The sequence below is a fragment of the Aspergillus pseudodeflectus genome (assembly GCF_044049435.1).
Source record: "Aspergillus pseudodeflectus strain CBS 756.74 chromosome Unknown BJX68scaffold_2, whole genome shotgun sequence".
Classification (NCBI taxonomy): domain Eukaryota; kingdom Fungi; phylum Ascomycota; class Eurotiomycetes; order Eurotiales; family Aspergillaceae; genus Aspergillus; species Aspergillus pseudodeflectus.
In genome coordinates, this window is record NW_027263778.1 from 1604397 (window position 1) to 1632334 (window position 27938).

The window sequence follows — 27938 nt, forward strand, 5'->3', positions numbered from 1 at the left end:
CGATGCAGTCTTTCTGCCTTTGAATGCAGCGTCGACTCTTAGCCTTGTGGCATGCAGCAGCGGGGATCACAAGACCCCCAGCTCAACCTCGACGAGACTTGAAACTGGTCAAAGAGCGCCCTTCCAAGAAGTCAAGGCAGGACAAAGCGACTGGCGAGGATAGAAATAGAGGATAGAGATAACACCCCTGGTTCCCTGGGGCGGATCCCATCGGGCTCGGTGATTCATGATGATTTCAATCTCGCCCGGATAGCTTCGTTGAGGTCGCACAGCCAAATGCAAGGGAGGAACATCCTCATCAGCAGTCTGCCAGCGGTGCAGCAGCAACACGCAACAGATTCCAGAGACCGCTCCCAGAGACCCAGAGCGTTGGATTTCCAGCTGACCTAGATTCTAATTCGTCCTGTCAATCAATCCTGAGGCAGATCTTGCGGAGACTAGGCCAGTGGCTTCGCTGAGTGTTCACCCCAAGAAAAGGTGTCGTTCATGCAATTTGATCCTTCGCTCCACCCAGAGCTGAGTCCGGCTGTCTCAGACACTCTGCTTATTTCGAGCGATCATCCCAGATTCAACACCGGAGTTGGCATCGCTCGCTGGGGAGGGCGGTTCTGAGGTTCTCGAACAACTCGGCAATTTCCCTGCCTGAACTGGGACAGAAAACGGTTCGCTTGAGCTAGACGCTCTGGGGGGACACAGTGTGATACATCACTTCGAGAGGCTTGCCTTTCTCCTCAATCTCGAGTTTTCCCACAGCACAGAATCCCTGTCTCGTATCCACTGCATTGCTGTCACTGGCTTTTATTCTCCCTGGGATGCATGCTTTCGATGTCAGGCATCATCGCGCAGCGACTCGACGCTAGCCAGGCGTCCACAGTGCACGATGCCCCCAGCAACCACGTATCTACCCGTGAATAACCCCCTTGATCCTCGATTTCGGGTCCCAACCAAGAGATTAGCTCTTTCTGCGCTCCAGTCATTGCAAAGCAAACCACGAAATGACCACTTTATCAGCACTGAGCAGCAGTTCAGGGGTGAAAAAGCAACACTGGCCCGACAGTAATTTGCCCAGCGCCCGATACGATTCGATTCAATCATCCAGCTCGATTCAATCACAATAAAACACACCATCCATCACAATTCACATCACACTGACAACATCAACGATCAAAGCCAAATGGTTTCCTTGGCCATCTCCAATTTCCCCCAGTCAACACGTCAGTTCTCTGCCCAATAACCCTGATAAACAGTCCTCAAATCTTGGAACAGCCATCCAGGAACCAGATTGGCATCTATAAATGATGCAATTGCGCGTCTCATTTTTGCGTCTCCTGTCCACTTTCGTACCGATGGCTGGATCGAGATTAGGGACAAGTCCAGGTACACCGGCGCCACTTATCGGCATCAGTCTTGTTCTTGTCCCTTTCGCCGACGGCCTTGCTCACTCATGACTTCCGCACATACAGCGTACCCGCGACGGCTTGAATCCTGCCGCTGCCCATGCTACACTGCTATACAGGACGTAATCTCCGGTTCTTAGCCTCACTAGAATTGAATAAGTTGAGAAACGCCGATGGACCTTCTCTTCCGAGCTTCAATTTGTCGCCTGCACCATGCGCAGCATTATACCCTGCCTGCTTGCTTCTGTCTGCTTATCATCGCCGTCCAGCGTCAGCAAGCGAAGCAAGCAGCAAACAATCCAACGAAAATACACCTACATTACCCCCTTCAGGCAACCAGTCCACAGTAGATCCCTACGACACCCCATATCCAGGAAGATCCCTGGACCTTGAGGAAAGAAGCAAGTCTACACGATGTACGTACACCACAACCTCAACGGAAATGCACGAGTTACCACTTCCGGCTTACTTGCCTACCCCGGAAACCAACATAATCAACGTCGCTCGCCTCGCGATTCGCAAGCTCAGGGCCCAGGGTAAGTAAGATCTCACCTGCTTCTCCCGCCGCATTCGGGAATGCGGTCTGTGCCGCTGCGGTCAGCCTGCGAGTGTGCTTCTGAGCCTCTGCGATGCGAGTCGGTCTGTGCTAACTCTAGGTCTGAGGCCCGCACGCATTGGCATCGCAGCAAGTACCAATTTCCGAGCGCTGCAGCAGTGCAGTGCGTTGTACGGCCTGCAGCAAGGGCTGCGGGCTGGGGAGCTGCGGTGCAGGACACGGACATGTTTACTGTACCCCGTCGACAGAGGTCCAGTACTTTGAGCAAGCGAAGAGGCAATCAATGCATGATACTAAGAAGACAGATTGCCCCTTATCCCATCTTATTGGAGGTGGTAGCGAGACGTTGATCCTTACTTTTGAGTCGGAAGCAAGGTTTCTGGGCGCCCACGCCTGCCATCTGGCTTTGGATCCGAGACTGACACCCCTATTAAGCACGACCGGGGCAACGGGCGACGGACACCAGCAACAACGGCAACGGCGTTGTCAGCTTTGAACGAAGTACCAGAGTTCAAGTGGCGTAGTCGTAAGCGCAACTCATTGCGGATTGTGGGGTTGAGCGTTAACCTTCATTCCAAGGTTTAAGCGTCAATGACAAATGGATTGAGGGCCTTGGGACGTTAAGGTTTTGTACCTTTGCCACGATGGGGGTTGGGTTGACCGCTACTTCTGGTCGTACCTTTACCCTTTTCAGTCCAAACTTTGTTCCTCCTCTCATCTATGCATATCCCACTTCTCATATACGTATAGCAGACTTTGATATAGGAACGCATTATGCGGCGGGGGTATCAAACAGCCGAACCACCTCGTCACAAAGGACACACACTGAAATCCCCCCTTTGCTCTAGAATTGTGAACAATCAAAACTTTGCCGTCAACCTCCCCATCCCCCTCAACCGAGCAATCAGCTCCTCGTCACCCGAATGCCGATTATGCTCAAACTCCGGCTCCGCATCGTACGCGATCCTCGCAACGTCCACGAGGATCCGCGCCGTCATTCCAAACACCCGGTACCGGGTGACTTGGCCGGCTGACTCCTGCTCTTGGAGCGCGTGCACGGCTTCTTCTTGCTCTGAGTGTTGCGGGCGCGGCTTGACGACTGTGTTGGGGGTTATCGGGACGAAGAATTGATGCACTGTTTCTTCTGTTAGTCCTTGTGTGTAGTATGCGAGACACATCGGTTATACGTACTTCTCCACCCAGTCCCATACCACTCCGTCCAAGCCCCCTGATACCACTCCTCCGGATTACCCGCCCTCGGATCCCCCAAGACTCGCAGGAAGTCACGAAAGGGCGCAGTGAACACGGCCGCGACCTCACGGGCGTCCAGCCGCGGGATGAGCGAGGTCTCCGGATCGGCATTCTGCCCCGTTTGCTCGTCGTACGTGTGCAGGAGCGCGACGCATGGCCGTACGACCAACTCCGTGCGCGCAAGGCTAGAGGGGATTTCGCACAGGTGCTCGACTGAAAAAGGGGCTGGGAGGGGTTGGGATATCCCCGGCAGCCCGATCTCCTCGTTTGCTTCGCGGCGCGCGGTCTGAAAAGGGGTTTCGGATTCGGAGTCGGATTTGCCTGTGCAGGTTAGTTTCTGTTGTTTTTGTTCTCGCGAAAATCCAAGATGAGATGGAACAAAGCGCGCTTACCACCGGGTAACGCGGCTTGACCTGCATCTATCTGAAATTAGTGGTGGGATGTCTAGTTTGTGGCGAGTGCATACAGGAACTTAACGTGCTCGCGCGAATCGTTAGAACGACTCTCAGATCCCCCTTTGAGTCCGCATAAAGAAGGACTAGCACTGCTGCCCGTCGTGATACCGGTACCAACTCATAGTTCGTCGGTGGGGGCTTGTAGGCCCTTAACCGGTTGATTGCATTCTACGGACAAGTCAGTGACTCTACAGCCAACAAACAAGATCTACGATCTAAGGCCGGAATAATGTCCGATCCGATCACTTGCAAGGCCCAGCATACTTACTTGGGAGGCGAAGTTCAGACGCGGCATGTCTAGTCTTTGTGCTGTTGACGAACTGAATCGATGATGACGGAGTGTGGAGATGGCAACGCTGGAAGTTGGGATTTGATGGCAACAGAAACGGAGGGCCCAGGGAAAGGGCGCTCTCCGCATGCTTTAGTAGATGACTTTGAGTGAGTACCAAGCGAACGCCTGATCATTTGGGATGAATTGATTGGCGAGCGGTTTGAGATGGATGAACAGGAGTTGGGGTGTACATGGTTGTTGGGTTGCCGAGGTTGTGGTCCTGGCAGGTGGAACCGAACCGAGTCCGAGCATCTACTCAGCTGTAGTAGTCTTGATATCTTCTGTATGACATTCATAATCCCTGACCAGAGGAACCCAGCAGCTGGCTGCTGAGTATTTGATATGTCAATCGCAACTGCCCTGGTAAAAAAGCATGTTTCGGGGCAGCATAACCTGATCCTGACACCTTTTTCCCAAGATGGAGTGAGTCCCGTTGTGCATTTGATTAGCTTCACACTTTGATATCTGCACCAGATGAATGAGCTAGACGGCGTGTATGAATCATATGGGCTACTCCTTTCAAGGGTCCGGCTTAAGCTTGCATCCAGGACCTGCCTTCATCCAACAGTTTATCTCGCACATTCGCCACGCCATATACATAGTTATTCTTATACGTAATGTAGATACAAATCAAGCATGCAATAATGCGTAACTCCTTATCCAGTTTTTGCCTCAAAAACAGTGACCCGGATAGTTTATAGATCTCAACCCAGGATGTCAGCTTCCATCGCTGAAGGAAGAAAGCTGCCCTTCTTGAGATCATGTTTATCCATAGTCCGCCCGCCCAAAATCTATTGACCGATATATCACAAATGAAATATAGTAGTGGTGACTGTGCAGATGAACAGAGAGCGCACAACGCAAAGCTGGCTGGCTCTATTTCATCTGCCGCGAAGAAAGGTCTTGGGAAACAAGACAAAGTCTATCGTACAACATTAACACAGGGTAGAAGGGTAGGAGGTAGGTAGTTGTGAGGTGGGCGGAAGAGAGAGGGATATGATGGCGACTCGCGGCCCATGAGCGGACGAGATGAACAACGAATTGCATGACTGAGGGAAGAAATAACTAATCGTCTATTTCTTCTCCTGAGCTTGCTCTGCAGCCTGAGCCTTCTCGGCCTTGGCACCGTCCGCCATGGCTTCGGATGCCTCTCCGGACTGAGAGGCCTCGTACTTGTGGTCTTCGTCGATATCCTCAGTGTCCTTCGGGGCTGCGACGCCCTTCTCCTCGTTCTCGCTGTTTTGCTGGTTCTCCTCTTCGATAAGCTCCTGCTGCTCCTTAATGACCTCCAAGCGCTGCTTGTTGGTGGCGGCACCCTCGGCGTTGTGGACCTCGAGTTCAATTTCGTGGAAAAGCTCCTCTGGAATGCTCGACAAGACGGACTGCAGGGCCTCAATCTGAGAAGACATCTCCGCCTCTTTGCCGCCTTGAGCGTAGACGTATGCATTGCTCAGGACCAGGAGCGTGGAGGGAACACCCTGCTTCAATCGAAGGTCAAGCCACTGGGTGAGGTTCTCACGCAGGCGGGCAGGAGAGACGCCATGTGTGCGGATACCTCGCGACGCACAAGCCATCTGAAGCTCTGGAACAGAGAGAGAATCGACTCCCTCGTAGAAGATAGCACGATCGTCCCTCTTGATCTGGCGCATGCGGTGGCGAATGTTGTATCGCAGCATGGCATCGGTTCCGAATGTGTTCAGGTTCATGTACTTGCAAATAGCGACCAGTTGAGGGCGAGACAGGTTATCCAGGGTCAAGTCATCCTTGAAGATCTTGCAGACCTTGATAACGTCTTCAGTGGAAGGAGCTTCTCCAGTGGTTCTGATCTTCTTGAAGAATTCGGCAAATTCCTCGTTCTTGACCGTGGCGGCCGTTACCGGCAAGCCTGACTCTTTCAAAGTATTCTTCAAGAAAGCGGAAACTTCCTTTCTAGTGGAGCTCAACCCGAGCGCCTTCTTCTCACGGGCGCTCTGTCCTTCGTATGTGCTAGGTAGGAGGTTGGGGAATAACTTGAGTGCGATTGGGAGCAGCAGCTCGGCGAACGGAATGATGATGAACATGGAAAAGGGGATCAAGCGACCAAGATCTTTGACGGTTCGTTTCAACTAAGAGCATACGGTTAGCGGCGTCAAAACGCGACCAGAATCTTGAAACCAACCTGTCTGTGCTCTCTTCGGGTGAGCTCATATCCACCCGCCATCTTCAGCGCAAGCCTTGAACTGATTCGCACTTCGGTAGCCAGAAGCTTTGTGCCATCCCAGTAATGTTGAATTTCCTTCTTGATCTTCTGACCAAGGGTCAATTTCTTCGCCTCCTTCTTCGGCTCCTCCGAGACTTTCTTGTCCCCCGCCGCGGTCGGCTTTGATACCAAATCGCTCTCCTGGCCGTTCTTCTGCGCAACATTTTGCGCCGGCACCGAAAGCGCCTCGCCGGTCTGTTGATTCGCCTTAGCACTTAGAGGCGCCTGGTCGGCGGGGATGGGCTTCTTGGCTTGCTCCGCATTGAACCCTGGTGGCGGCAAATTCGACGACGAAGATGTAGAAGTGGATTGTTCTGTAGCATAGCCGCGTTGAAGGACAAGGATCGCGAGGGCTGAAACGTGGGTTGGAAGGCCTCTTCCGTTGAATCGGAGATTTGTTGCGGCGGCCGCTCCAAGAGCTCCGGAGTAGCGCGGTCGGGCTGTTCAAGATCGCGATCAGTATTGATGCGGTGGAAAGGGAAAGTGCAAAGACAAGAGAAACAGTCTAGATGGTAGCCAGGAATAAAAACTCACCAATGAGATTGGGCCTTAAGACCGGAGTGCTACGCACAAGTCGAGAAGACCGCAAAGGAACGGACATGACGAAAGCCTAGAAATCAATTTGCTCAGGAGAGCGATCGAAAATGGGGAATGAACACAACAATTTCAAGAGAAACGTTCAGAGAATCAAGACTGAGCTTCGAGATATGGTGAGGATTGATGATTCAAGGTGAAATGAATGGTCGGGTGGTGATGTGTTCTTCGCCATCGATTCTCACCCTGTTGACGTCCGCAGTCCGCAACCAGTGGCGACACGTGACTACGTAGAAATTCCACCTCGGAGTTTAGCACTGTCCCCGACTGGCTCTTTTGGCCAGTCCGCACGCTCCGTTTGCCACCATCAGCAAGATCACTGGCTTAAGATTTGACTAAAATTTATTAGGGCGAGTGAACTGATACCTAGGTAAGAAACCAAAGTCTGATTCATCTCTAGAACTGATAACAGCATCGCAAAAGAACATTGACATTGAAGGGATCAATGACGTCAAGCACATCTGTGTATAGCGTGGCAAAGTATATAGTAGGAAAGTGTAGGCAAGACTCTCAAGCTCGTAGACAAAGGAACGACCGGATGGGTATCATGAGGTGACCATTCAAACGCGACAGGAATCGACAGGAATCCAAATAATACTCCAAAACAAGAAACCAGGTGATTAGGTATGGGTATAGGTATAGGTATATCGTGATAAACCTGAGAGGTTGCTGGCTCATCTCTTGCCACCTTCAACGGCCGTGGAAACACCAGTTGCATCTAGTAGAGGGATCTTCTCAATGCTAGACTTGTCGGAATTGCTCTGGGGAGACCCGCCCACAGATTGCTTTCCAACATTGGCAGTGGTCACCCCCATACCAGGAATCGTGGGTGTCACGGCTCCCTCAGGAGATGATTGCCAATGAGCAACATCTTTCTTTAGTTGTTCAAGTTCCTTCTGGAAGCGCTTGCCAAATACGTCGATATAGTAGGTTGCGCCGTTGTGGATACTCAAGATGAAAAGGCCGGTGATGAATATTCCACTCGCCCAACGGGACCAGAGCCAGAGAGGGCACGGGATCATAGTCGAAAGGGCGTACATGTACTGAATCATCATAAATGCAGGGGCCTGTAGGGATTCAGGGAGACTAAGCACAAATCGTCCAATCCAGGTTTTTGCGTAGGACTTGCGAAGCCAGGTGAAGCTGGTCGGGCGTCCTGCCGCAATCTTGTCGGCGCGGCGAACGGTGATGAACAGATGATACGAGAGCTGCCACACCATGTAGGGTACAGTCGCCCACAGCATCATAGAAAACAGCCCATAATGATACTGAGAGCCTGGCTCGCTAGTTTTGATCTGATAAATGGCCGGGAATCTCTCCTTCATCGTCTCCAAAGGCGTAAGGTGGACGAGGCAGTGGAACGTCACTGGAGGCATAATATGAATAAAAAGGCTAAGTGTTTGTTAGTTGGCTCGCTATACATAAGTGTAACTATCAAGAACTATGCGACTCACCTGACGACCTTGTCCATGCTATGGAAAACCATAGAGTTTCGCCACATAGCAATCGCAACTGCGTTGTTTCCAAAGACCAAACAGAATGTGCTGATGAAAAGTCTTCGAGACTTCGGAAAGACCCAAATGCAGAGCATACAAAGCATGTTCACAAAGTAGCAAAGATCTGCCAGGAAGTAATGATAGCCGATCTGGTGGTACCTGAAGAACCGTATTGGCATAAAGTAGGCGAGTTGAACACTGAACCAGATGTAGAAGTATTCAGGGTACGATCCGAGGAGATAGCCGCTGATGAAAATGTTGAGCACACCAGCAATGAACGAGATCTTCTCGCGGAGAGTAACAGCTGAGGCTGCGTTCCACCGCTGATTCAAGCGCTCAACTCCGGCCTTCATCCGACGGCGGTATTTCTCCAGTTGTTCATCCGCAGTAGGTACTCGTCTCTTCCACTCGCCCACGACGCGGTCTCTGGCATGCTTTGAGGTTGACCTGATCTTTTCCTGCTGCTGTTTGACCCTTTCTCTCTGTGAGTTCAGAGACCGCTGCAGCTTCTCCAGCCGCTGAGACAGAGACAGATTATCAAGAAGGTCGAAGACTGTGAGTTGGTCAAGAGGGGGGAAAGTTTCCCAGTCATCTTGGTACGAGAAGGAGCTGCGCGACAGTCTAGGCCGTGTGGTCGGTGTGCCCGGGGGCGAGTAGAAGTAGTCGGACTCCGAGTCGAGGATATCTTCCATGTTGGATGGCTGAAGTGTAGGTGAGTCGCCGTTCTTCGCATCCGACTTCCTTCGTTGATAGGCGCCTCCCTCATCCATGGTCAACTTCTGTTCGAACCAGAATATTGTCGGGCCGTCACGGCTGTGCAGGTAGGGCGGGCTGAGAAAACGCGCAAATGTTAGCATTCCCATGATTTCGCGCAGGAACAGATTTGCCACGGAAATAAACAAAGTGCTCGCTTCTGCAAACGATGCAGCAATTTGGTAGGAGAGACAGCAAGCAGAAAGGAAAGAAAAGACAAAGAAACCGCTCGCAAAGACAGTTTCCTTATCGACCCTTCGCAAAGGAACATGGGAGGTGGGGGAATGAGGGCCTTACCCTGGATCGAGATGCAGCACTAACTTATCAGTTCCTCACACTGTCCGAGCAAGGCGCGCGCTGGGGGACAAACTTTGGGATGGGTTGGGGAAAGTCGATAACGGATGCACCAGTGACCGTCCACGTTCAAGGAGCATGAGGCACTGGAAACGGCCAGATGGGGTGAACAGAGGTGCTGTGGAGGGCCAGAGAGAGTCAGAGGCAATTTTGGGAGCGAGTGGGATTATGAGGTTTACCTTGTGCGTAGGTTGAAGCTCCTGGTTGGGTGAAGCTCATGCTGGAGTCTGGCCACGAGATCGGCGTCATAGTGAGGCCTGATGACCCAGCTTTGGCCTCAGGCATCAGGATTGTTTTCCATTTCACCCTGCCAAGACGCCTTCTGCTTGCTCTTTGCTAACAACTTGAGTAACAATATGAGTCTTTCTCCTCACATGGTCCTCTTACCCAGACTTTGTGCATCCCTTAGCCTCTGCTTGACGGTAGCTGTTTTCAAAGTTTTACAGTGGCCGGATACCCCAGGTTGACATCTGCACAGCTTCTAATCAGACACAGCAAGCCCCAAGACCTCACATAGAATCTGATGACCAAGGCAAAGGGCCCCTGAACTCATATTGATAGTAATATCATTGATTGTTCTTTGAAGTATGAGAATAGCTCATGTACAGAAACCCGAAAACGGTATTAATAAACGCTATTCACAGTCCGAGATCTTCAACAATATACAGGCTAATCCAACTGCAGAACATTGATCAAGACTCAAACTCGATAAAGGAAACTTATGAATGACCCAGTCGCTCAGTAACTGGAAAAGGAAAACTGGGAGTGCATGCTAGGGATGGTGTCCCAGAAAGCAGAATGAGCATGGTGTCGCGCAGGGGGTGTATACTGGTTAGCGAAATATTCTGGTATGGACGTAGCACCAATAGGCTGAAGACCCTGCAGACAAGCTGAACTTCTAGGCGGCTCGGGGCCCGATAATATGGCTGGGTCTATCCCGGAGGAGTAAGTTGGCATGCTCCTCTCCAACGAACTTTTGCGGCTACATGAAGGGGACAACGATGGTGATATGGGCAGGTGGCTGTCGGAATTTGCTGGTCGCTTGGTGCTTCGTACTGGGAGCTGGTATGTATCGTCTAAGATGGTGGGCATGATACGATGTGACGACCTACGCCCAGACAGGTGATGGTCTCGTTGTGAAAAGGGCATTGTGGATAGCTGATCGCGTGCACCGCTGGCGAGACTCTGCGCTTGTAGCTCTTCTTCGAGGTGGACATGGGACACATTTATGATGGTGTCGCCGCCTGGTAAGGTTGGTAAGATGTTAGCCTCAACGACGCACTTTTCTGACTTCGAGTGGGAGCCGTACTGATCTCTCCATCCAGGTATTGTTCCTCCATCTCTCGAACATAGTATATTTCATCCAAGACCCGCAGCCGTATTTCTGGGGAGATCTGCCGCTTTACATCCTGGCCAGCTTCCCTAAGTTTTTTGGCTGTGATATCGTGGCTGTCTCTAAGCTCGCACAGAATATGTACCAGCAGACGCACCCGTTCTACACCGAGATCAGCGCGACAACCTCACAAGTACGGTTAAAGCACGAGGGTCTTACCAGGCTTTCCAAGGTGATCGGGCTCTTTGTGGGTGACCCCTGAAGGCCACCACTTGGGTTTCGTCGCTTCTGGGTTCTTCACCTCGGTTGACCCGGCGATGTTTAAGCGGCCATTGTAGGGATAATTCACTTGCTTTCGAGGCTCCACCAACTTGATATAAGCCTTTGCAACCACCTTGCAGTTGACCTGCTGAAAGTTCTCAAACGCCATCTCGTAGTACTTTCGTAGAAGCCTCGTGTCTCCGACTCGCATTGTTGAACGCTTCAAGCTTGGACTGGGAGACAGAGGCTCCCATCCATCATCAGTAGGTCTATCAGCGCGCTTCACGCCGCGCCTGTGTCGCTTGTTGTGGTTGAAAGATTGCCATTCGCATGGTATGAGCCCGGGCGGCCGAGTTTGACTGGGGTTGGGCCAGGAAGGAGTGTTGGACAGGCTGATGCCTAAGCGAGACAGGTAAGCTTCCGTTCGTTTCTTCTCACTTCAATTGCGTTCCTTTCTCACCTGAGTAAACATTATGCAGACTAGGCTCCCCATTTGCCAATTTCAAAAACTTCTCTTGGATCTCCTCCGTGAAGACAGCTTTCTCATATCCCATGACTGAGGGCGATGCTTCTACCTGAATCTCTCCCTGATTGTCGACGTACATGATCGCGAAGTGCGAATAAGGGATGGTGAATTGCATCGGCTGGTGACATTGGACCTCCTGTACATGGCAATGAGTCTTGGGATGATCAGCTTGGCTTGAATGGGTGCTAGATCCATACATTCGCCCTTGGTTGAGCAGTCATATCGTGGTACGATACCATCTGCCTGTGCCCCTCCTCCTTGGGCACTTCGGACTGATCCATCTGGGCCATTCGATTGGTTGGGCTTGTCATGCTCAGAAAGTCACACCGACTCGAGCCTCGACCACTTCGGGGGGGGGACGTGCTGTGAAAGACTGCGTGGGGAAGACTGGAGCAGGCCTGGGTATATACAACGTTTCGCGGGCTCAGCGACGAATGATTTACTTTTCAACCCAGCATCAAACAGGCGAGCTGGGAGAGCCCAAATATATCCTCTTGGTCTACGGCAATCGTACTGTTATGGGGCCCAGACGCAAAAGCGCGAAGAGGAAGAAAGTACGTCCTTCCATATCTTGGCCGGGAACCCATGTCACCCCATCCTGGTGGCTGGCATGGCATCAAGGCTAATGCAAGGAAAACAAATACTTACAGAACAAAAGACCCAGTTTATGGGTCAAGATCATCCTATAGGCGCGCTTGATCTCGCTATCCTGGACGTTGAGCGCTCGATCCCGCTTCAAGGCTCGCTCTTGACAAGGATGACCTCTGTTGCTTTTTCGATAAGTAAAAAGTCGAGCGATGTTAGACTCTTGTTTGCCTGATGATCTCAATTTCCAAAGAACAGGTGGAAACTGGTAACCTTGGGGAGATCTCTTCGGAGCCCATACCGGGGAACCATGCTACATCTTCGATCAGGAACTACCATGGACTAATGTCTCATCGAATCGTAGCGAGTTCACTTCTATCTCGGATAAGGCTTGATCTAGGCCTGTTCGCGACTATTTGTTCCACTATCCTAGCACCAGCGCCGATCTCTACTAGGTGCGCCTTGAACTGTCGAGGCCCCGTGAGGAACCTTTTTCCTGCTCAACCAGAGCATTCATAACTCGAACGAAGTCGGCCATATTGACAAATTGATCAAGCAAAAGGACCAGGTCATACCTGTCAAGCAAAAATGCTCCTCTCACCTTGCGGATTCACGTCATCGCCGTATTTCTCTCGGGCGATGTTCCTCGAGTCGAAGCGCCTTCGTTCAGATCCCGATAGAATCCAGACCCAGGCAGTCAATGCACATTGTTTTCGGCTTCTGGTTGAGTGGCGACGCAAGACGCCAATGAAGTTTCACATTCACACGAAGCGAAGCCATCCTTTCGATAGTCAGCAGTTGGACAAACATCCCGCCAGTGGGATCAGTGCCTCAGACTTCCTCAGGCAATGTACCAACCTGTAACAGCGCTGGAGAGAGCATCTGTGCGGGCTGACCGCCGATCAGTTGAACTTTACCCACGGACCCCAATGTGCCAGGAAGGACCCTCATGATCGAAGCTTAATTTAATCCGTCTTTTTGCACAAAAACGAATTTCGCCTCAAATGAGTTTCCTGTTGCTCTCTCCGCTCTCCCCCACGGCTGCTCAAGCCCGCGATCTTCCTCTTTCTAATCACCGTTAGAGACTTCGCCCAATATGGCGTGTAACGGTGGAATTGATTTCCTTCCACAATAATTGGGTTCTCACTCTTTCGCTTCCCAACCACACCGGTCACAGCCATGTCGGGCACCTGCATCATGGTCTGTCCGAGCGGACAGGACAGAGAAATGCACGATCTGGCCAGCAGTACACGGGCCTCTTTGTCAGAGCCTGGTATCCTGGTTGTTAGCTGCTTCTAGCCCCGCGATACAAACAACTTCCCTGCGCAGACGTACCACGGTTTCAGTGAAAAGAACAGCGAGAGCTGAACGAAACTCCTCACATTTTGCGGGGAAATGGGGCTTCTGAACATTTCTTTTTCTTCAGTATTTGCCATAACCCGCGGCAATTTTCAATCACTCGCGTATGGGGTGGTCCCCGCCAACCAGGAAAGCTTGCATTCGGGGTCTGACCATCTGAGCATCATCGCTGAAGGTACCTATGAATCTGATCTATCGCGCACAGGCACAGATACCAACTCTCTTCTCCACAAGACACTCCAGATTGCTATCATTGTCCACTCTTGCCGTTTCAAGAATATATTTGGCATCCGATACATCTGACACCACACGTCTAATTCTCTCCACAAATGGCGGCCCCGCCGTCTGAGCTCTGGCAAAACACTATTTGAATCCGCCTAGGCATACCATGCAACACCCCCCTTGTCATTGTGTCAATAAGCAGTGCGTGGGTCTGCGAGGCATCACAAATTATCAACAAACCTCACATCCTCCTCTACATCGAGTATTCGAGAACCGCTCTCGAGCCGTTCCTTCTCACAGCGTACCATCAATTGCATGGATGCGGCGGATATGCCCCGTCGTCCATGCACTGACTCGTTGAGTCTCAAGAAGTACGAGTCTATCCAACTTGAGATAGCTTTTCGATTTGTCTATCTCCATCCGCGCCGTCCAGCCAGGATCCATGGCTCGCGGATCAATCGCTTACTTTCCGCCCCCCTCTTCCCATAAGCCATATGGCTTAATAGGCTTTGGTCGATGCTTCTCTAATTGAAAAGGGAAAAGCGCCAAACACTAGAATGCCTGGCCATCTTTCCAGGGAACTGGTTTAGGTTATCGACAAAGTTTACCAGCTCCTCCCGGAACTCTATCGAATTTTGCGGCCTGTCATGTCTTGCTTGAGCTGACCACTGCGGTGCCGGAAAGATTTCAATGCGAATTTCGAGTAATAATCTGAACCATCTGCATCCATGTCTTGCCACAGGAACAGTCACGTTATACGGCGTGACTGGATAGCGCTTCAAGTTCCATTCTTTGAAGTTACGGATCGGATCTACCCGATGCAGGTGCTTCCGAATCGAGAATACATGACGCGGAGACGGGCTGTCTGTTCAGTCCATGCGAACATGACTCTATTCGGACTATCCTACCTCGCCTTTTCCGGCTCTCGGTCAAGTTTAACTCGCATTGAATGGACTGGAGTACCAAGTGCTTGCAATCCACCCGCGCACCATTGAGCATATCCATGTCCCGGAGTATGAAAGACCGAACATCCCGGGAGAATTATTGCCACCATGACAATGTCAAAGCAAGGGGCTTGTGTCGACGACGGCAGTCTGCTAAGACGATTACCAATAGTTTGATCACAGCTGCAGTCGTGATCGCCGCCATGCTCTCTCCACCACCACCAGAGTTTTTTGCGGCGAAACCTAGACGTCGTCGGAGAACTATGATAACCTCCGCGCTATTATAATAGGATAACTGCGCTACTTCTCAAGAAGCACTGCCTAATCTGGAAAATAGAGCAGTCGATATTCGTCATGGCGTTTCTGAGTGGTCATTGAAAATACCCCGGGACATGATGCACCGATTAATGACACGAGATACGAGGTACATTGTACCCTTGACTTTGGTGTCGAAGGCAATGCAGACTCGGGTATTTGGACCTTCTCGGGTTCTCGGGTTCTCGACACCTATGTCACAGCCGGGCTACAAACGCTTTCTTTCTCGCTTTATACATGCTTCCACTGTTGGCTCCGCCGGTCTTCTATATTGCGGTTTATCGTTCTTCCAACCCGTTATTTACGCCAACTTAGTTCAGGAGTGGATTGGTACTTGCAAGTCCACCATGGGTACATCTGACAACAATTTATACTCAACTGCTGATGACTCTAGGTTTACGAACCCTTCGAAAGCCTGTCCATTGTCTTGGACCACTGCGATGATTGTGGTTGTATAAGGACATCTGTGTCCGTATATATCCCATAGAGCGTGATCGCGTAAACACGGCTGGACAGGCTATATATACTCTGTACAGTTGCAGAGAACTTTTGAAATGTCCGCCCTAACAATGTATAGCATTGGTACTTCAGCTAAAACTGGCAGCTATGTAATCTATCAATACTTTACTCGTTCGCGCATAGCAAAATATTGTTTGAAATGTTAACTGTGCCTGATTCCTTGTACCTTAGTGGTGAAGGGTTGTGGAGGGTGAGAATATATATATATTTATGTTGAAACTTGAACTATAACCTATACTTATTTCATAAAACAACACCAGTAGTATAGCAATTAAAGGATTATATATAGTCAAGGTATATCCAATAAAGTGATCAATACTTAGTGATCATCCATGATACTACTTGCCTGTTGTCTCGTGGTAAGGGACAGGGACAATACTAACTCCACTCCCTCTACCTTCCTCCTCATCTCACCCTCTCCGCTCCTTCTCATTCCTATCATCATCAAACGAATCCCTAAACAGATCAGGCATCGTATAGACTGCCGCACGTAAAGACAATTCTATCTCATGTTCCCCACCACCACCAAGCCACGGCCTCCCGCTATTTCCATGCCCATTTCCAAGCTCAAGGGCTGACTCGTGACTTCGCTCCGAGGCACATCTCGACGACCGCTTCGACTCGGGAGGTGAGGATAAATTATCCTTGTCCCGTTTGGATGTTGCTGTTCCTGTTCCGGTGGAGCCCCGTTTCCGCATATCGGTCCAGAGGCGGCGGAGGGGGCGTAGTGTTGGGAGACAGGCGCAGACTATGCCGACGCCTTGCTCGACGGAGGACCATGTTGAGGAGTAGATTTGCGTGAAGGTTGGGTCGTCGCGGTTCGCCTGGTTGAATGAAATTATTCGGAGGAGGGAGACGACGCAGACGCTATGATAGCGGTTGTTAGCTCGACCCAGCACGATTGGAACTGATTGGAGCGAAAGATGGATGAAACATACAAGCCGCCCATTCCGAAGATGCCCGTAAGCAGTAGCCTCCTTCTCCTCGACATCCTCATTCTCCAAACCATCGGCAGCGGCAAGATAAGCATGAGTATATCAAGGAGCATATTCGCGATGCCGTTCCAGCGGAAGAAGGCGACTTCGTTGAAGCAGGAGCCTGGGCCTGGCGGTGTCTTGTAGCGGGTCCAGACGTAGGAGACGGGCAGACAGCCTGCGATGGAGGCAATTGCGCATGCGATAAAGTAGCCGATTATCAGGAACCAGGAGATGGCGAGAGCGATGCGGAAGGACCGCACGATACCGAAGATGCGTTGGTATAAAAGTAGGAGGGAAGATTTTGTTAGTACGGCGTTCGTGAAGTATATTAGTTGGATTGCGATAAAGCTCTGTTTGCTTTTTAGCATCTCCATCATATTGAATGAGAAGTGATAGACCCTACCTTCTGATACTCAACTACATCGCTCACAGGCACATCACCGTGATGCCTCCCGAATTGATACATGAGAACCTGAACCCAGCGTGTGATGTCCATGCCCCAGTTGACCACCAACGAAACAGCAATAACCCAATCATCCCACCAAAAACCAGCTCGCGAAATGTGCCGCGATACGAATCGCAGCGCAACCGCGATCGTCGCAGGAACCACGGTGACTATTGTCCCTATCCAAATCCGGCATGAGATGTCTTCTACCTCACCCCCAGGGCCGTCGTCGTTCGACGCCATTGATAGGTACCGCGCTTGCTAGGTATGGTGAAGTATAACGCTCACATTCTCATGACGAGCCTTGGCGATAGCTCATGCAGTGACCGGACTAAAGCAAACGAGGGAGAAGTGAGATATATACACCCGCGAAACTTTTGGCGGAGACGACCGCACCGACTCGGACCCGGGATCGGTGTGTGCTGTCATTGTCATGCCCATGGTTCGCTGTTGGAGGCTGTGGTCTTTGTCGGGACCGAGACTCCGAACCGCCTAGAACGGAAAGTAGGGGTGTGGTGATTTCATGTGGGGACAGGGGGTGCAGAGTCATTGGAAAGAACAGTTCTAGATCTCTGGAAAGGATTGCGGGTTGAGACGTTGAAGTTTGGCTCGGTTGCTCGGGTGGTGTAGGGCTGCTGTTTCCGGCGCCGGCGCCGGCGACGGCGACGGAGGCGGGGAATGCCGGGCGGATTTGGTTTTCTGGTCGGGGTTATTTGGAATAGACTAAGTGGAATATGGATACTTTTTCTGCTTGACAAGTTAGTGAACAAGAAAATGGGGTTTGGCCAGAACAATCAATGTGCGAAAGCGGATGGGGGTTTCTGACCAACCCTAACCAAGTCACTTCTTCGAGGCCCGTGGCAAGCAGCTACTCATACAGATGCTAAAATAGGGGTCAGTCAAAAGCGTGAGGCAACCGTTCCCTTTTCATAGAGCTAATAAGCTTCGCCACGGAAATGCTCGGAGAACAGTCTAATCGGTGCGCCCACATACGGTCCGTTATAGAATGAACGAGGCGTAGACCCCCCAGGGCATTGCGCAAGAGAACAAACTCGTGTCAGATGTCAGAGAAGACTCAATCGACACGAAGAGCTAAGCACATCTATATTTGTAAAAGAGCAAGGTGTGCAACTCAACTCCATCCGGTACACGGTTGGTTGCCCTATCTCATGGCTGTACTCAGACTGAGTCGCCTCGCGTATGGTAGCAATTTCTTTACCCGTTCCGAGTGACATGGCTCGCTGCAAGTACCCAGAGTACTGAGTTTGTGCTTTTCTGCTGGTGATTGGAGTTGTGATATATTCTGGTGATGTATCGGGAAACCGTCGGGAGCTGTTACGGCCAGGAAGCATCTGATGGAAGAGGCCGAAGCCGATGAAAAGCCATCGTCGAGTAGATCATCGATTGATAGAGGGTGATTGAGTCTTTCGGCTCTGTGAATGTTGCCGTAAGTGACAGAGCGCTACCCTCGACTTCCCTCGCAGACAACCGAATCGACATCAAGAATCCCAAGTCCAATCCGACAATCGAGAGGATGAATATCTTGCAGCAACAGAATGGTTGCGTACATACCGTGTTTCTAGACTCACACTGATTTGCGCAACTTTTGTCTTGAGCAAACCGAGGTCTCAACGTTGAAAGGCTCATTTCGAACCCCATAGTGCTGATAATTCCAGTACTTGACCAATATTGTCTCTGGATCCTGTTGCTGGTAGCATAGCCGATCGTTGATTGCTTAGTAGTGTGGGCGAGTAGGTATGGAGAATAGCCTGGATCTGTTGGCTTTTTTGTACGATAGATGATTGTGGGGAAGTACTTGCAAACGTCACTCTTTGACAACATTGAACAAGAACTGGTACCGCGTGATATACAGGCGCAGTTCTCAAAGCAATGGAATGGAAGGAGCATCTGAGCCGGCGACAACCAAACTGCGCGCTTTTCGTTGACGACCTCCACGTGCTTCACGTGCTTGCGAGACGTGTCGCATCCGAAAGGCACAGGTAGCTTCCTCAACCTCTGCTTCTGGAGAATTCGATCCAATTCATTGGGAACATGTACGAGTCATTAACACCTCAAATCTTCTTACAGTGTGATCAAGCTCAGCTGTGCTCATATTGCGCCTGTAAGATTTCAGCAACCCCTCTGTTCTTGTAGGCTCAACCGGAGCAGATATCCCGTGGTCTCTGGCAAAGCTATACCACTGCTCAAAGTATAGCGCTGGGTCTTTCAGATTTTTATTTTGGAGCTGCGAAGAAGACGCTTGGAAATCTCTTCGAGGGCTGCGTACTTGAGACAGCAGAGGCTCTTTTGCTTCTAGTAAGTATAGTCATTCATTGTTGCTTATTCTATTAGGACAAGTTTGACAAGTTTTCTTAGAGCGCCTTTTACCAGAACGCACTGCGATCACATAGCTGCTGCATGTATTGCGACACGGCTGTCAGGACTGCTGTCAGCATTGGCTTTGCGTCCTGAATTTCATCTTTACCAACTGCTATGCGTAGGTATACGTACTTGGGGGTAAGTTCCATTGTCCTCACCTGGGCCTTTACCTAAGGACGCTGAGTGCATATCCTCGCATAAAGTGTAAGTCCACTGGTTCGATATATGAATTGGTCTGGCCTCTTTCAAAGAAATGTGCCGCTCTTCCAGTAGGCCGGATAGCGTGAAGGGACTATCTTATTATCAAGTTCCACTTCCCGGGTGGCAGGTACATCCCCTCCATCATCTTTTCTAAAAGATTTGTCTCAGTTGACATCAATAGGGCTTTGTTGTAAGCCCACTGGAACTCGACGTTGAGGGTAATGATATCGCCATTATCCCCACCATGGTAGGCCTGGCGCAAAGTCCAAGACCTCTCAGCTGCTTTACCAACATCTCAAACGCTCTACAGATCTAAAGCCTCAGATTTCAGAAAGGCTTGATTATAAGCTACACTGCTGGAAGTCTAAATCACCCAAATTTCTCAATATCAACGCTGTTCCACTCAGTGACCCTGAGGGGGCCTTTGAGCAAAAGCTGGTGCTCTGACTGAGTTAGTTAATGCCATAATCCTATAGAAACAAGCTAACGGTCTAGGATTCTACAATACCCGGATTTTCATAAACCGCCCTTTTCTGACGGCCTCCATGTCCGCCACAGGAAACCCCTTGCTACCACAACTACATATCTGTCTGTCGGCGGCACAATCTACTATACACATGCAGTATGGACCTTTATTGCATAGGACATACAATCGAACCTTGTAGGCCTCGATTCGTCGGTCGTTTTCTTGATGCTTATAACAATCATAGGTGGTATAATACAACATACGCTTTATACGCCTCCATGATACTGCTTCATATAGTTCTCTCCGGATATCTTGGAATTCACGACGAAGAGTTCTAACTAGCCGTGCACAAGCATCTAGATATTTTTGAATCAATGAACAACGGTATTGTCGCTCGTCGCTGTTCGGAGATAATCCGCGAAGTACTCGGGATTGCTCGATCAACGACGCCGGGGGCAGTCAAACGCACTCGAAATTCCAGCGTCCAGCGAAGCATTCAACGTCGGGTCTGGTAAACCAGCAACGAACACGTTAGGACCAGACATGGCCAGCATCGCCTCGTTTGAAAATGATAGCTTCTTCTTTTCTCTCTTCAATCAGGATTCCCAGCCAGATACTCGGGCCAGTATGCTGGCTGACCTTGTTGATCCTACAATTATGGAGAATTTCGCCTTCGGTAATGGTTGGAATGACTTTTCATCATTCCTAAACGGCGGACATGTTGTTTGCGTGTGGTTGAATGGGTGGACTCCAAGTCGCCGAAGCGCCCAGATACTACTAGATCGCCCTGCGCAAAGACTATGGTGCGTCCCTAGGCCTTTCAAAGAACGCCAGTGTACACCAGAACTGAAATGATTTCATTTAGGCGCTCAAGCTCGGACACTAATAGGATGTTCATCTCGGCCGTGCACGATTCGACTACTGAGCCTTGCTGACCAACTCTTCCAATACCTCAGCTAGCCTGTCCGGCATGCTCAAAAAGGGCGAGTGGGAACTCTTAACTCGATATAAGAGTTCAGTGCCCAGTTTAGCAGACAGCATCTCCTGGAACTGGATTGGGAGAGCGCGATCTTCCTCGCAAAGGATATAGGCGGACGGAATCTGGTGCCAGGGTTCGAATGTGGAGGCCCCGGAAAAGACGGCGCGCGATGTATGGACAAGACCGGACTGCTGCTCTAATTGCTCCTCGGGGGCGAGGTCATGGAAAGCAGCCTCAGCGCCGGCGTTGCACCGGACGTAATCACCCTGTTTCACACATCAACACACAGCAACGTCTTTGAAAACGGATCATCTTACCTCGACCTCCATCCACGGCAGATATTGTCCACCGAGCATATCCAAGAGACTCTGTCCCTTATCCAGAGCAAAAGCAGCCATATAAACAACCAGAGCGACACCGCCCTCTTGTCCAGCTGCCTTGCGATCGGCTTTTGCGAAGCCCTCGGCCGCACTGGAGGCAACTACACCACCGTATGAATGCCCTACAAGGACGATATCCTTGCCTTCCTTCTCTATCAAACGTGTCAGGACGGACCGTAGGGAAGCGACGTCGTCTGCGAGGGTCTTGTTTGGAGGTTCGGCGCCAATTGACGGGTGTGCGGGTGCTTCGGACGGGATGCCTCTCTCTGTGAGCTTTGCACGAATAACATCAAAGGTATCTGGTTTGAGCCACGCGCCAATTGAAAAGACAACGGTGGGCTTCGACGCCATCTTGACTGGTGTGCTGTGTGGGATACTCAGCGCGTTTGCTGCTGCTCTCGAGATAAGTGCAGTCGTGGTTCTCCTATTTAACACAAGACTCCAGAAAGGTCCTTCCCCTCTTTGGCGGGCAGTTCAGCGAGCGACCTAACCAGATATGCGCGACCGGGCCCTATTAGTCCACAATCGACGCACTCTTGGCCACCACAGGCTTCACTCATAGGCCGCAGCTCCTGGACGGTCCGAGAGGCGGCAATCGTAAGATCCATCATCGCTGGCCAGATGGAGAACCGTACGTGGGTCAACTGAAATCTAGTTACTGAATCAAGGCAGAGGCCGGAGACCGGGGTTCGCAATAGATGAAGAGCCAGAACCTTGCGCCTCAAGCACATGTGCTTGTTGTGCTTCTCGGCCTGGTGCGGAAACCAGTCCCAGACTTGTCTAACTATCCACCCAGGAAAACCTTGTTCGAGTCATTCTTTCCTCCTTTCAAGAGCTAAGAACGCCTTCAGCCTGTGATTTGCGGTTCTAACCGATAGTCCCAACCCAGTGGGACGGGATGGAGATTGGAATCGTCAACGGCAGCCAATCAACTCAACACGTATACTGACTAGCACTTCGCTAGAGTCGGCTTGACTTGAGTTGAAGCACTAGCAGTCCAAATGGATTGGCATCCTCGGTTACATGACAATGATCCCGACAATGTCTCACAAACAAGGGGTCTTTATCTGCTCCTGGCTCTCCTCCGAACTGTGCTTTGCCAGGCAAGGACACAATGCCGTCAAACAATCTCCAAGAGAGTACTGTCAACAAGCAAAGAGTGACCACAATTGTCCTGCTAGCACTGGCGCTATGCTTTCTCATTCTCCGCCTCGTTACAAGAAAGGTGAAGCGGGTGCCTCTCGGGTTAGATGACTGGACCTTAAATCTGGGCATGGTAACTATGTGCATGACTCGTTACAACCAACACCGCTTACTGAAGAAACTCAGGCTTTTGTTATAGCAACAGGGGGTCTCAACTATGCAGGTTCGTCTGCACATACTGTCATTACTCAATTCAAGCATCACTCACCAAATCAGGCACATACCATGGAATGGGACGCCATATGACAGCCGTCCTGGAAGAGGAGATGAACATAACCTTGCTCTTCAAAGTAGCACCCCCACCAGCAAGTGGCATTAGAACCCCAACTAAACACTTCAAAACCACAGATTCTCTATGCCTTTGAACCAGTCTACATCACGGCCGTCGCAATCATTAAATTCTCGGTCCTCCTCATGTACAACCGTATCTTTCCTGTCCGCTACATCCGCATCGGAAGCTATATCCTCGGAGGCATTACCCTCTCCTGGCTAATCTCGGTTGATCTCGTCGCAATCTTCCAGTGCACACCCATTGGAAAGGCTTGGAATAAGCTGCTCCCGGGTCACTGTATTGACCTTAAAGCTGCGCTCATTGGGAATGGCGTCCCTAATTTCGTTACGGATATCTGTATTCTCGCCCTTCCAGTCCGGTGTATCTGGAACCTGCAGGCAGGGATGTGGCAGCGCATATCGATTATTGCGGTTTTTCTGAGTGGAAGTTTGTACGTCCTCCCGCCGAGTCCTGATTTTCTCCCTATCCGTCTATACTCCAAACATGCGGGGCCAAATCTTGCCCGAATGAACCATGTCTAATAAAGTCATCAACAGCGTTGTCTTCGCAAGCATCTACCGCTTCAGTCTGATTTTCATACTTGATATAGACGACATTCCATGTACGCCTTCCCCCCCGGTATTTCCCAGTGCCCGAGCGCGCCAAACTAATCAAACGATTAAAACAAACAGGGACCCTCGCAGATGCCCAAACCTGGTGCGTCGTCGAAACCTGCGCGGGGATAATCTCCGCGTGCCTCCCCACCGTCATTCCAACCCTCAAGCCGCTCCTAGGCCACGTGCTCGGAGTCTCCTTCTCCACAAACGACATGTCCCGCTCGAAAAAGTCCAACACCACAAACACGAATAACGGCCAGTCGCATGTCCTCGAGGCGGGGAGTCGAGTACAGCGGAGTGAGAATCGGGATAGAGATAGAGATAGAGATGAGGACATGTATCCGCTCAAGGATATTTCCGGGACGGGGACAGGGACAAGGGGTAGTCGGGGCAGTTTAAGCAGTATGAGCGGGATGGGGGCGGGCATGGGGATGAAGGGGAAGGGGCAGGGGTGGACGGTTATTGAGGCGAGTGGAGATAGTGACTAACCTACTAGGTCTTGCTTTGAAGTTGTGGCCGGGCCACTGTTGCCTTGTATACAAAAGTTTACCGAATGATCTTAATATATGAGACAAGGGTACTTTCTACTAATGTGCAACTTGCAAGGTTAGGGCTGGCCTCGGTTGGGTTTCCGGGATGGGGGCCAAAGCAGGGTCTTTCGCCTTCCATGTCTATAATGTTACTTAAGCTTTGCACCACTATAGAGTGACAGGGTAGATGATTGGTTGCATACACTCCTCAGGGAATGATTTCGAGCGTCGAGTGCGGCCGACCTGGGGAAAAGATCTAGCTGTAGTACTAGTAAAAGCTACGGGATTCAACAAGTTCGCATGTAAAATCATAATGTAATGTATATTCTATCCCGTTCCATCCAGTCTATACCGATCATCCATCGTAAATATGTACAAGTAACAAAAGGTAATCATTCGTCCATCCATCCAGGGGAAGCAATCAATCATCAAGCTACGGTCGTCAAGATCGTAGACAAAAGGTGTATCAAGTCTTAGGTGGCTCTAAGGAAGAGAGCCCAGCTTTGATAAAAAAAAAACGATAGGGTCATTATGGCGTGAGATAAGAGGTGGGTATGTGGGCTCGTGGTGATGTGGTTATATCGGTGCGATGGCATCGCGCATACTGTCCTCGCTGATGCTTGTAGCTGGTGATGCTAGGCCCGATATGACAGAAGAAGTCCCGCCGTGTCCACCCTCCATGTCGAGCATCGATTCTTCGTGCTGTGTGCGGAGGTTCGTGGTTGGTTTTGAGGCGCTTGTCATTAACTCGTCGATGCCCGGTTTCTCTGGGACATGGTGATCGAGGTTTGTTGCGTTGTCCAGACTGTCCAGGGCAAACTCGAGGAATTCGGCGTCCTTCTTGCTCACGCTAAGTGTCCAGCGGTATTCGCAAAGGCGCAGACGGTAGAACTCGGCCTCTTCCTTTGTAGGGGCAGTTACACGAAGCAGGATGCCGAAGGACCCAATGAGCGCAAAGTGCGTTCTGGAGGCGGCAGGCCAGAATGACCGGAGATGCGGCGGGCGAAGTCGGTTCACAAAGTCCATGGCGGATATCAAGCGAGTTTTGGCAGCGGAGCGGCAAATGTGAGAGAGATATGCATCGGCAGTGTCGGGCGAGAGAGAGCGCACAATGCAGCGGTGGAGGGTGATTTCGGTTGCGAAGTAGGAAAGGTGAAGGGCGCCATTCCGCGCGTTTTCCTCCGTAATGGTTTCGAAGATGTCTGTTGCTGACTCCAGTTTTAGTGGCCCAGGAAGTCGCGCAAACCAGTCCTTGAGACGGATCTGAGCGGGTTTGGCCCGCTCGAGAATTAATCTAGTCCTGTTGTTTCCGGCAGCTTTAAACTCCTCAATCGACTGCAGCGTGTAGAAACGGTCTAGAATATCGGAGAGGATGGTTGTCAATGCGACCATATGGCAGAAGAACAATGGACCGTGGCCAATAGGAGCATCGTCAGGGTGCGATGATGTCGTTGTGAAGGTATCTGAAAAGTCTTCCTCCACGAGATCCTGGACCGTCCAGTTGGAGGAAACGACATGGGAAGGCCGCCCATGAACCAAGGCCGACCATTTATCCTGCATATAAAGTGCCCAAGCGAGGCGTTTCCTGAGCCCCTTCTCCCACGTCTCCATCCGCCAGTCCGAGCAATCTTGATGCAGACCAAGTTCAAACCCCGCGGTCACTAGTTGTGCATTCAGTGGCGCGGTGGCCACGGTAGACTTTTGCATGAGAAGTAGGCCGGCCTGGATGGTTGATATTGACGCATAGGGCAGAGATTCGGTCAATAGTTTCAGAGCAGTGCTCTCAAGACGAGCGGCGTCCGGTCGCCGTGCGGACTGAGATGCCGGCCCAATGTCGACAAATTTCAGTGCCAATACATAGACAGCTGATAGCAAGAGCGGCGAGATGCCATTCCTAGTCCTATACGACTGGCGAAAGACATCTTCCATTAAGATGGGAAAGGTAGGGTGAATGCGTTCAAAGTACTTCTCCACCAAGGTGGACCCATAGGGAGCAACCAGGCTCTCAATGGCATCCAGCGAGGCGGACTGAGGCGAGTCCGCATGGGACATGGTGTTTACGACCCGCATAAACGTGCCGTCGTCGCCAAGTTTTCGCACGCGTGAAGCGGCTACAAAGCTCTCGTCGTTTTGATCCACCGGGAGATACGCCAGTAGGGCTGGCTCCAGTTCCGTGGTGAGGCCGATGTGCTGGGTTGACTGGTGCCAGTACGCCACAGTGTTCAGCCGCTGATGTTCACTCAAGGGCGAACGAACGGGCTCAGACTTGGGGACGGTCGATAACCTGCCGCGGAGACCAACGATTAGCGTCCCAACTCTATCTTGATAAAGCATATCCGAGATCGGCAGCTGGGAAATCGGACTGATAAGTGAGCCGTTACCTTTTTGGGGACTCCGCATCACTCGACACCAACTCATCGATCTTACGTTTTTTCGATGAGATGTCAGCCGTGCTAGGGCGGCTAGCTGTTGTGGTGGTGGTGGTTGTTGTTGTCGTGGTTGCTGTGGCAGTAGTCGTGGCGGAGAGGGTGAAGGTGCACTCCTGGCGATGAAAGTCACACGAGTAACACTTGTTGGTGGCCATGTTTATAGCACACCGACTCTTTCTGCGTAAACAGGCGTCACAACTGGGTCCATCCCGGAGTTGGGCAGGAGCAGGCCGGGGAAGCGTAGTACCAATGGGTGCAGGTGGTGAGGGGGACTGTAGAGGCTGTTGCGGCAGGTGCTGTTGCGGCGGTTGTTGCTGGTTATTCTGGGGCAGCGGACGCAAAAGATGACGGTCAGTTGGAGAAGATTGCTGGAGACCAGCCGTCGAGGACGACTGGAGAGTGATAACAGCAGCCATTCAGAAGGGGCCGATAGAGGGATTTTTGAGAAGACGACGACCGTGATAGATGATAGATGATAGGACGGGAGCAATCTGAGATTCCGTCACGTAAATTGCTGGGCTCCGGAAATCCCGCCAGACAAACCCCCCAGGCGGAAGGGTTTACTGGGGGTTGGAGATTGGGGATGAAGACCGAGCAGCGAGGATCCGGACGAGAAGGAGCGACAAGATAATCCACAAGGCAATTGAACCTGGACAGGGATCCGCGCACCGGCCAACCGAGACACCAGCGTTTGATACGCAGCAAGCTTATCAGGGCGCGAGGGGACAAGGCACCAAAGAGCCGATAGTGATAGCAGAATAATTATGTCTGATAATAATGCCAATGGTAATATAGAAGGGCGCGTCTCCGTCCGGAGAAGAGAGAGCAGGCGCAGCGGAATCGGAGGCTCTGCTAATCACTACACCGTCATCAAGTACTAGCAAGTTTCAAGCACAGAAAGCAGCATCCTGCTTTCCGCCGCGATGATGAATGCCTTGATAATTATATGACCCTTCCTGAGCCATCCAGCTTCGAGTCAGATGAAAGAGTGACGCTGGAGATGGTTTCTAAACGTAATTAGAATTCGGGAAGGCACGCTGGGAGCTCTGGGGCAGCTTCTGCTGTTGCTTCCTCTGATAAGAGATTACCACCCTCATTGGTCTACTTGTGCTTGCATGCAAAATTAGACTTGGTAAATTTGTGGTTCGCTCACTCCATTCTATAAAATTTACGTAACTCACTATTACGTTAGTAATGCTTTCTATCAACAGCTTAAAATCACTAGATGACTATTTGATTATTCTAATTGCTATCAGTTATGCAGCTCGACTGCATCAATATCTCAACTGCAGACATAAAGGGCTATCATACGTAGTTGGCGACGGAGACTATGGACCGAGACTCCAAACTCATCAGTTTCCTCGAAGAATCCGCAAAGAACCACCCGACTGGGCCGCGCCTTCCCTACTCCGGAGTTAGGGAGGTCCAAAGCCGGGATATGTTATGCACACGCCCCAACTTACTTATATACAAATCCCTCTGGCCTGATTTAGCTAGTACTTACCTGTACAAATAATCTGCAGGCCAACATACCTTCCCTCGTACAACCCCCTAACCTATCCCCTGACCAC

The 27938-nt window shown here is 51.0% G+C and overlaps 10 protein-coding genes across 10 annotated transcripts; 2 read left to right on the forward strand and 8 right to left on the reverse strand.

The window, feature by feature from the left end:
• Nucleotides 1-2813: 2813 nt before the first annotated feature.
• BJX68DRAFT_261570 (NUDIX hydrolase) lies at nt 2814-3954 on the reverse strand (the record flags this gene model as incomplete). The annotated part of the gene is made up of 5 exons (XM_071044174.1): nt 2814-3088; nt 3145-3525; nt 3597-3623; nt 3671-3827; nt 3928-3954. 5 exons carry the CDS (start codon nt 3952-3954, stop codon nt 2814-2816), a joined length of 867 nt encoding a protein of 288 aa, XP_070905336.1.
• Nucleotides 3955-4908: 954 nt separating this feature from the next.
• Nucleotides 4909-6990, reverse strand: BJX68DRAFT_89983 (MRS7 family protein). The gene is made up of 3 exons (XM_071049968.1): nt 6764-6990; nt 6149-6669; nt 4909-6095 (listed from the first exon to the last, which is right to left on the reverse strand). Exons 1-3 carry the CDS (start codon nt 6828-6830, stop codon nt 5064-5066), a joined length of 1620 nt encoding a protein of 539 aa, XP_070905337.1. The 5' UTR covers nt 6831-6990; the 3' UTR covers nt 4909-5063.
• A 182-nt stretch (nt 6991-7172) lies between these two features.
• Nucleotides 7173-9627, reverse strand: BJX68DRAFT_225825 (glycerophosphocholine acyltransferase). Its single transcript, XM_071038429.1, has 3 exons — nt 9370-9627; nt 8278-9150; nt 7173-8215 (listed from the first exon to the last, which is right to left on the reverse strand). Exons 2-3 carry the CDS (start codon nt 9087-9089, stop codon nt 7498-7500), a joined length of 1530 nt encoding a protein of 509 aa, XP_070905338.1. The 5' UTR covers nt 9090-9150; nt 9370-9627; the 3' UTR covers nt 7173-7497.
• A 292-nt stretch (nt 9628-9919) lies between these two features.
• On the reverse strand, nt 9920-12095 carry BJX68DRAFT_225828 (DUF2841 domain-containing protein). Its single transcript, XM_071038430.1, has 4 exons — nt 11481-12095; nt 10979-11419; nt 10736-10921; nt 9920-10670 (listed from the first exon to the last, which is right to left on the reverse strand). The coding sequence occupies exons 1-4, from the start codon at nt 11743-11745 to the stop codon at nt 10165-10167; spliced, it is 1398 nt and encodes a 465-aa protein (XP_070905339.1). The 5' UTR covers nt 11746-12095; the 3' UTR covers nt 9920-10164.
• Nucleotides 12096-15825: 3730 nt separating this feature from the next.
• On the reverse strand, nt 15826-17564 carry BJX68DRAFT_90142 (uncharacterized protein). Its single transcript, XM_071049970.1, has 3 exons — nt 16871-17564; nt 16429-16817; nt 15826-16357 (listed from the first exon to the last, which is right to left on the reverse strand). Exons 1-3 carry the CDS (start codon nt 17153-17155, stop codon nt 15901-15903), a joined length of 1131 nt encoding a protein of 376 aa, XP_070905340.1. The 5' UTR covers nt 17156-17564; the 3' UTR covers nt 15826-15900.
• A 631-nt stretch (nt 17565-18195) lies between these two features.
• BJX68DRAFT_90126 (uncharacterized protein) lies at nt 18196-18809 on the reverse strand. The gene has a single exon (XM_071049969.1). The coding sequence runs from the start codon at nt 18752-18754 to the stop codon at nt 18248-18250; it is 507 nt and encodes a 168-aa protein (XP_070905341.1). The 5' UTR covers nt 18755-18809; the 3' UTR covers nt 18196-18247.
• A 1195-nt stretch (nt 18810-20004) lies between these two features.
• On the forward strand, nt 20005-20399 carry BJX68DRAFT_90163 (uncharacterized protein). Its single transcript, XM_071049972.1, has 2 exons — nt 20005-20153; nt 20203-20399. Exons 1-2 carry the CDS (start codon nt 20038-20040, stop codon nt 20294-20296), a joined length of 210 nt encoding a protein of 69 aa, XP_070905342.1. The 5' UTR covers nt 20005-20037; the 3' UTR covers nt 20297-20399.
• A 295-nt stretch (nt 20400-20694) lies between these two features.
• BJX68DRAFT_90153 (alpha/beta hydrolase) lies at nt 20695-21972 on the reverse strand. Its single transcript, XM_071049971.1, has 2 exons — nt 21255-21972; nt 20695-21203 (listed from the first exon to the last, which is right to left on the reverse strand). The coding sequence occupies exons 1-2, from the start codon at nt 21666-21668 to the stop codon at nt 20877-20879; spliced, it is 741 nt and encodes a 246-aa protein (XP_070905343.1). The 5' UTR covers nt 21669-21972; the 3' UTR covers nt 20695-20876.
• Nucleotides 21973-22431: 459 nt separating this feature from the next.
• On the forward strand, nt 22432-23896 carry BJX68DRAFT_261576 (uncharacterized protein; the record flags this gene model as incomplete). The annotated part of the gene is made up of 6 exons (XM_071044175.1): nt 22432-22593; nt 22647-22683; nt 22737-22810; nt 22869-23242; nt 23349-23413; nt 23484-23896. The coding sequence occupies 6 exons, from the start codon at nt 22432-22434 to the stop codon at nt 23894-23896; spliced, it is 1125 nt and encodes a 374-aa protein (XP_070905344.1).
• Nucleotides 23897-24233: 337 nt separating this feature from the next.
• On the reverse strand, nt 24234-27348 carry BJX68DRAFT_225842 (putative C6 transcription factor (OTam)). The gene is made up of 2 exons (XM_071038431.1): nt 26320-27348; nt 24234-26222 (listed from the first exon to the last, which is right to left on the reverse strand). Exons 1-2 carry the CDS (start codon nt 26781-26783, stop codon nt 24515-24517), a joined length of 2172 nt encoding a protein of 723 aa, XP_070905345.1. The 5' UTR covers nt 26784-27348; the 3' UTR covers nt 24234-24514.
• Nucleotides 27349-27938: the final 590 nt, after the last annotated feature.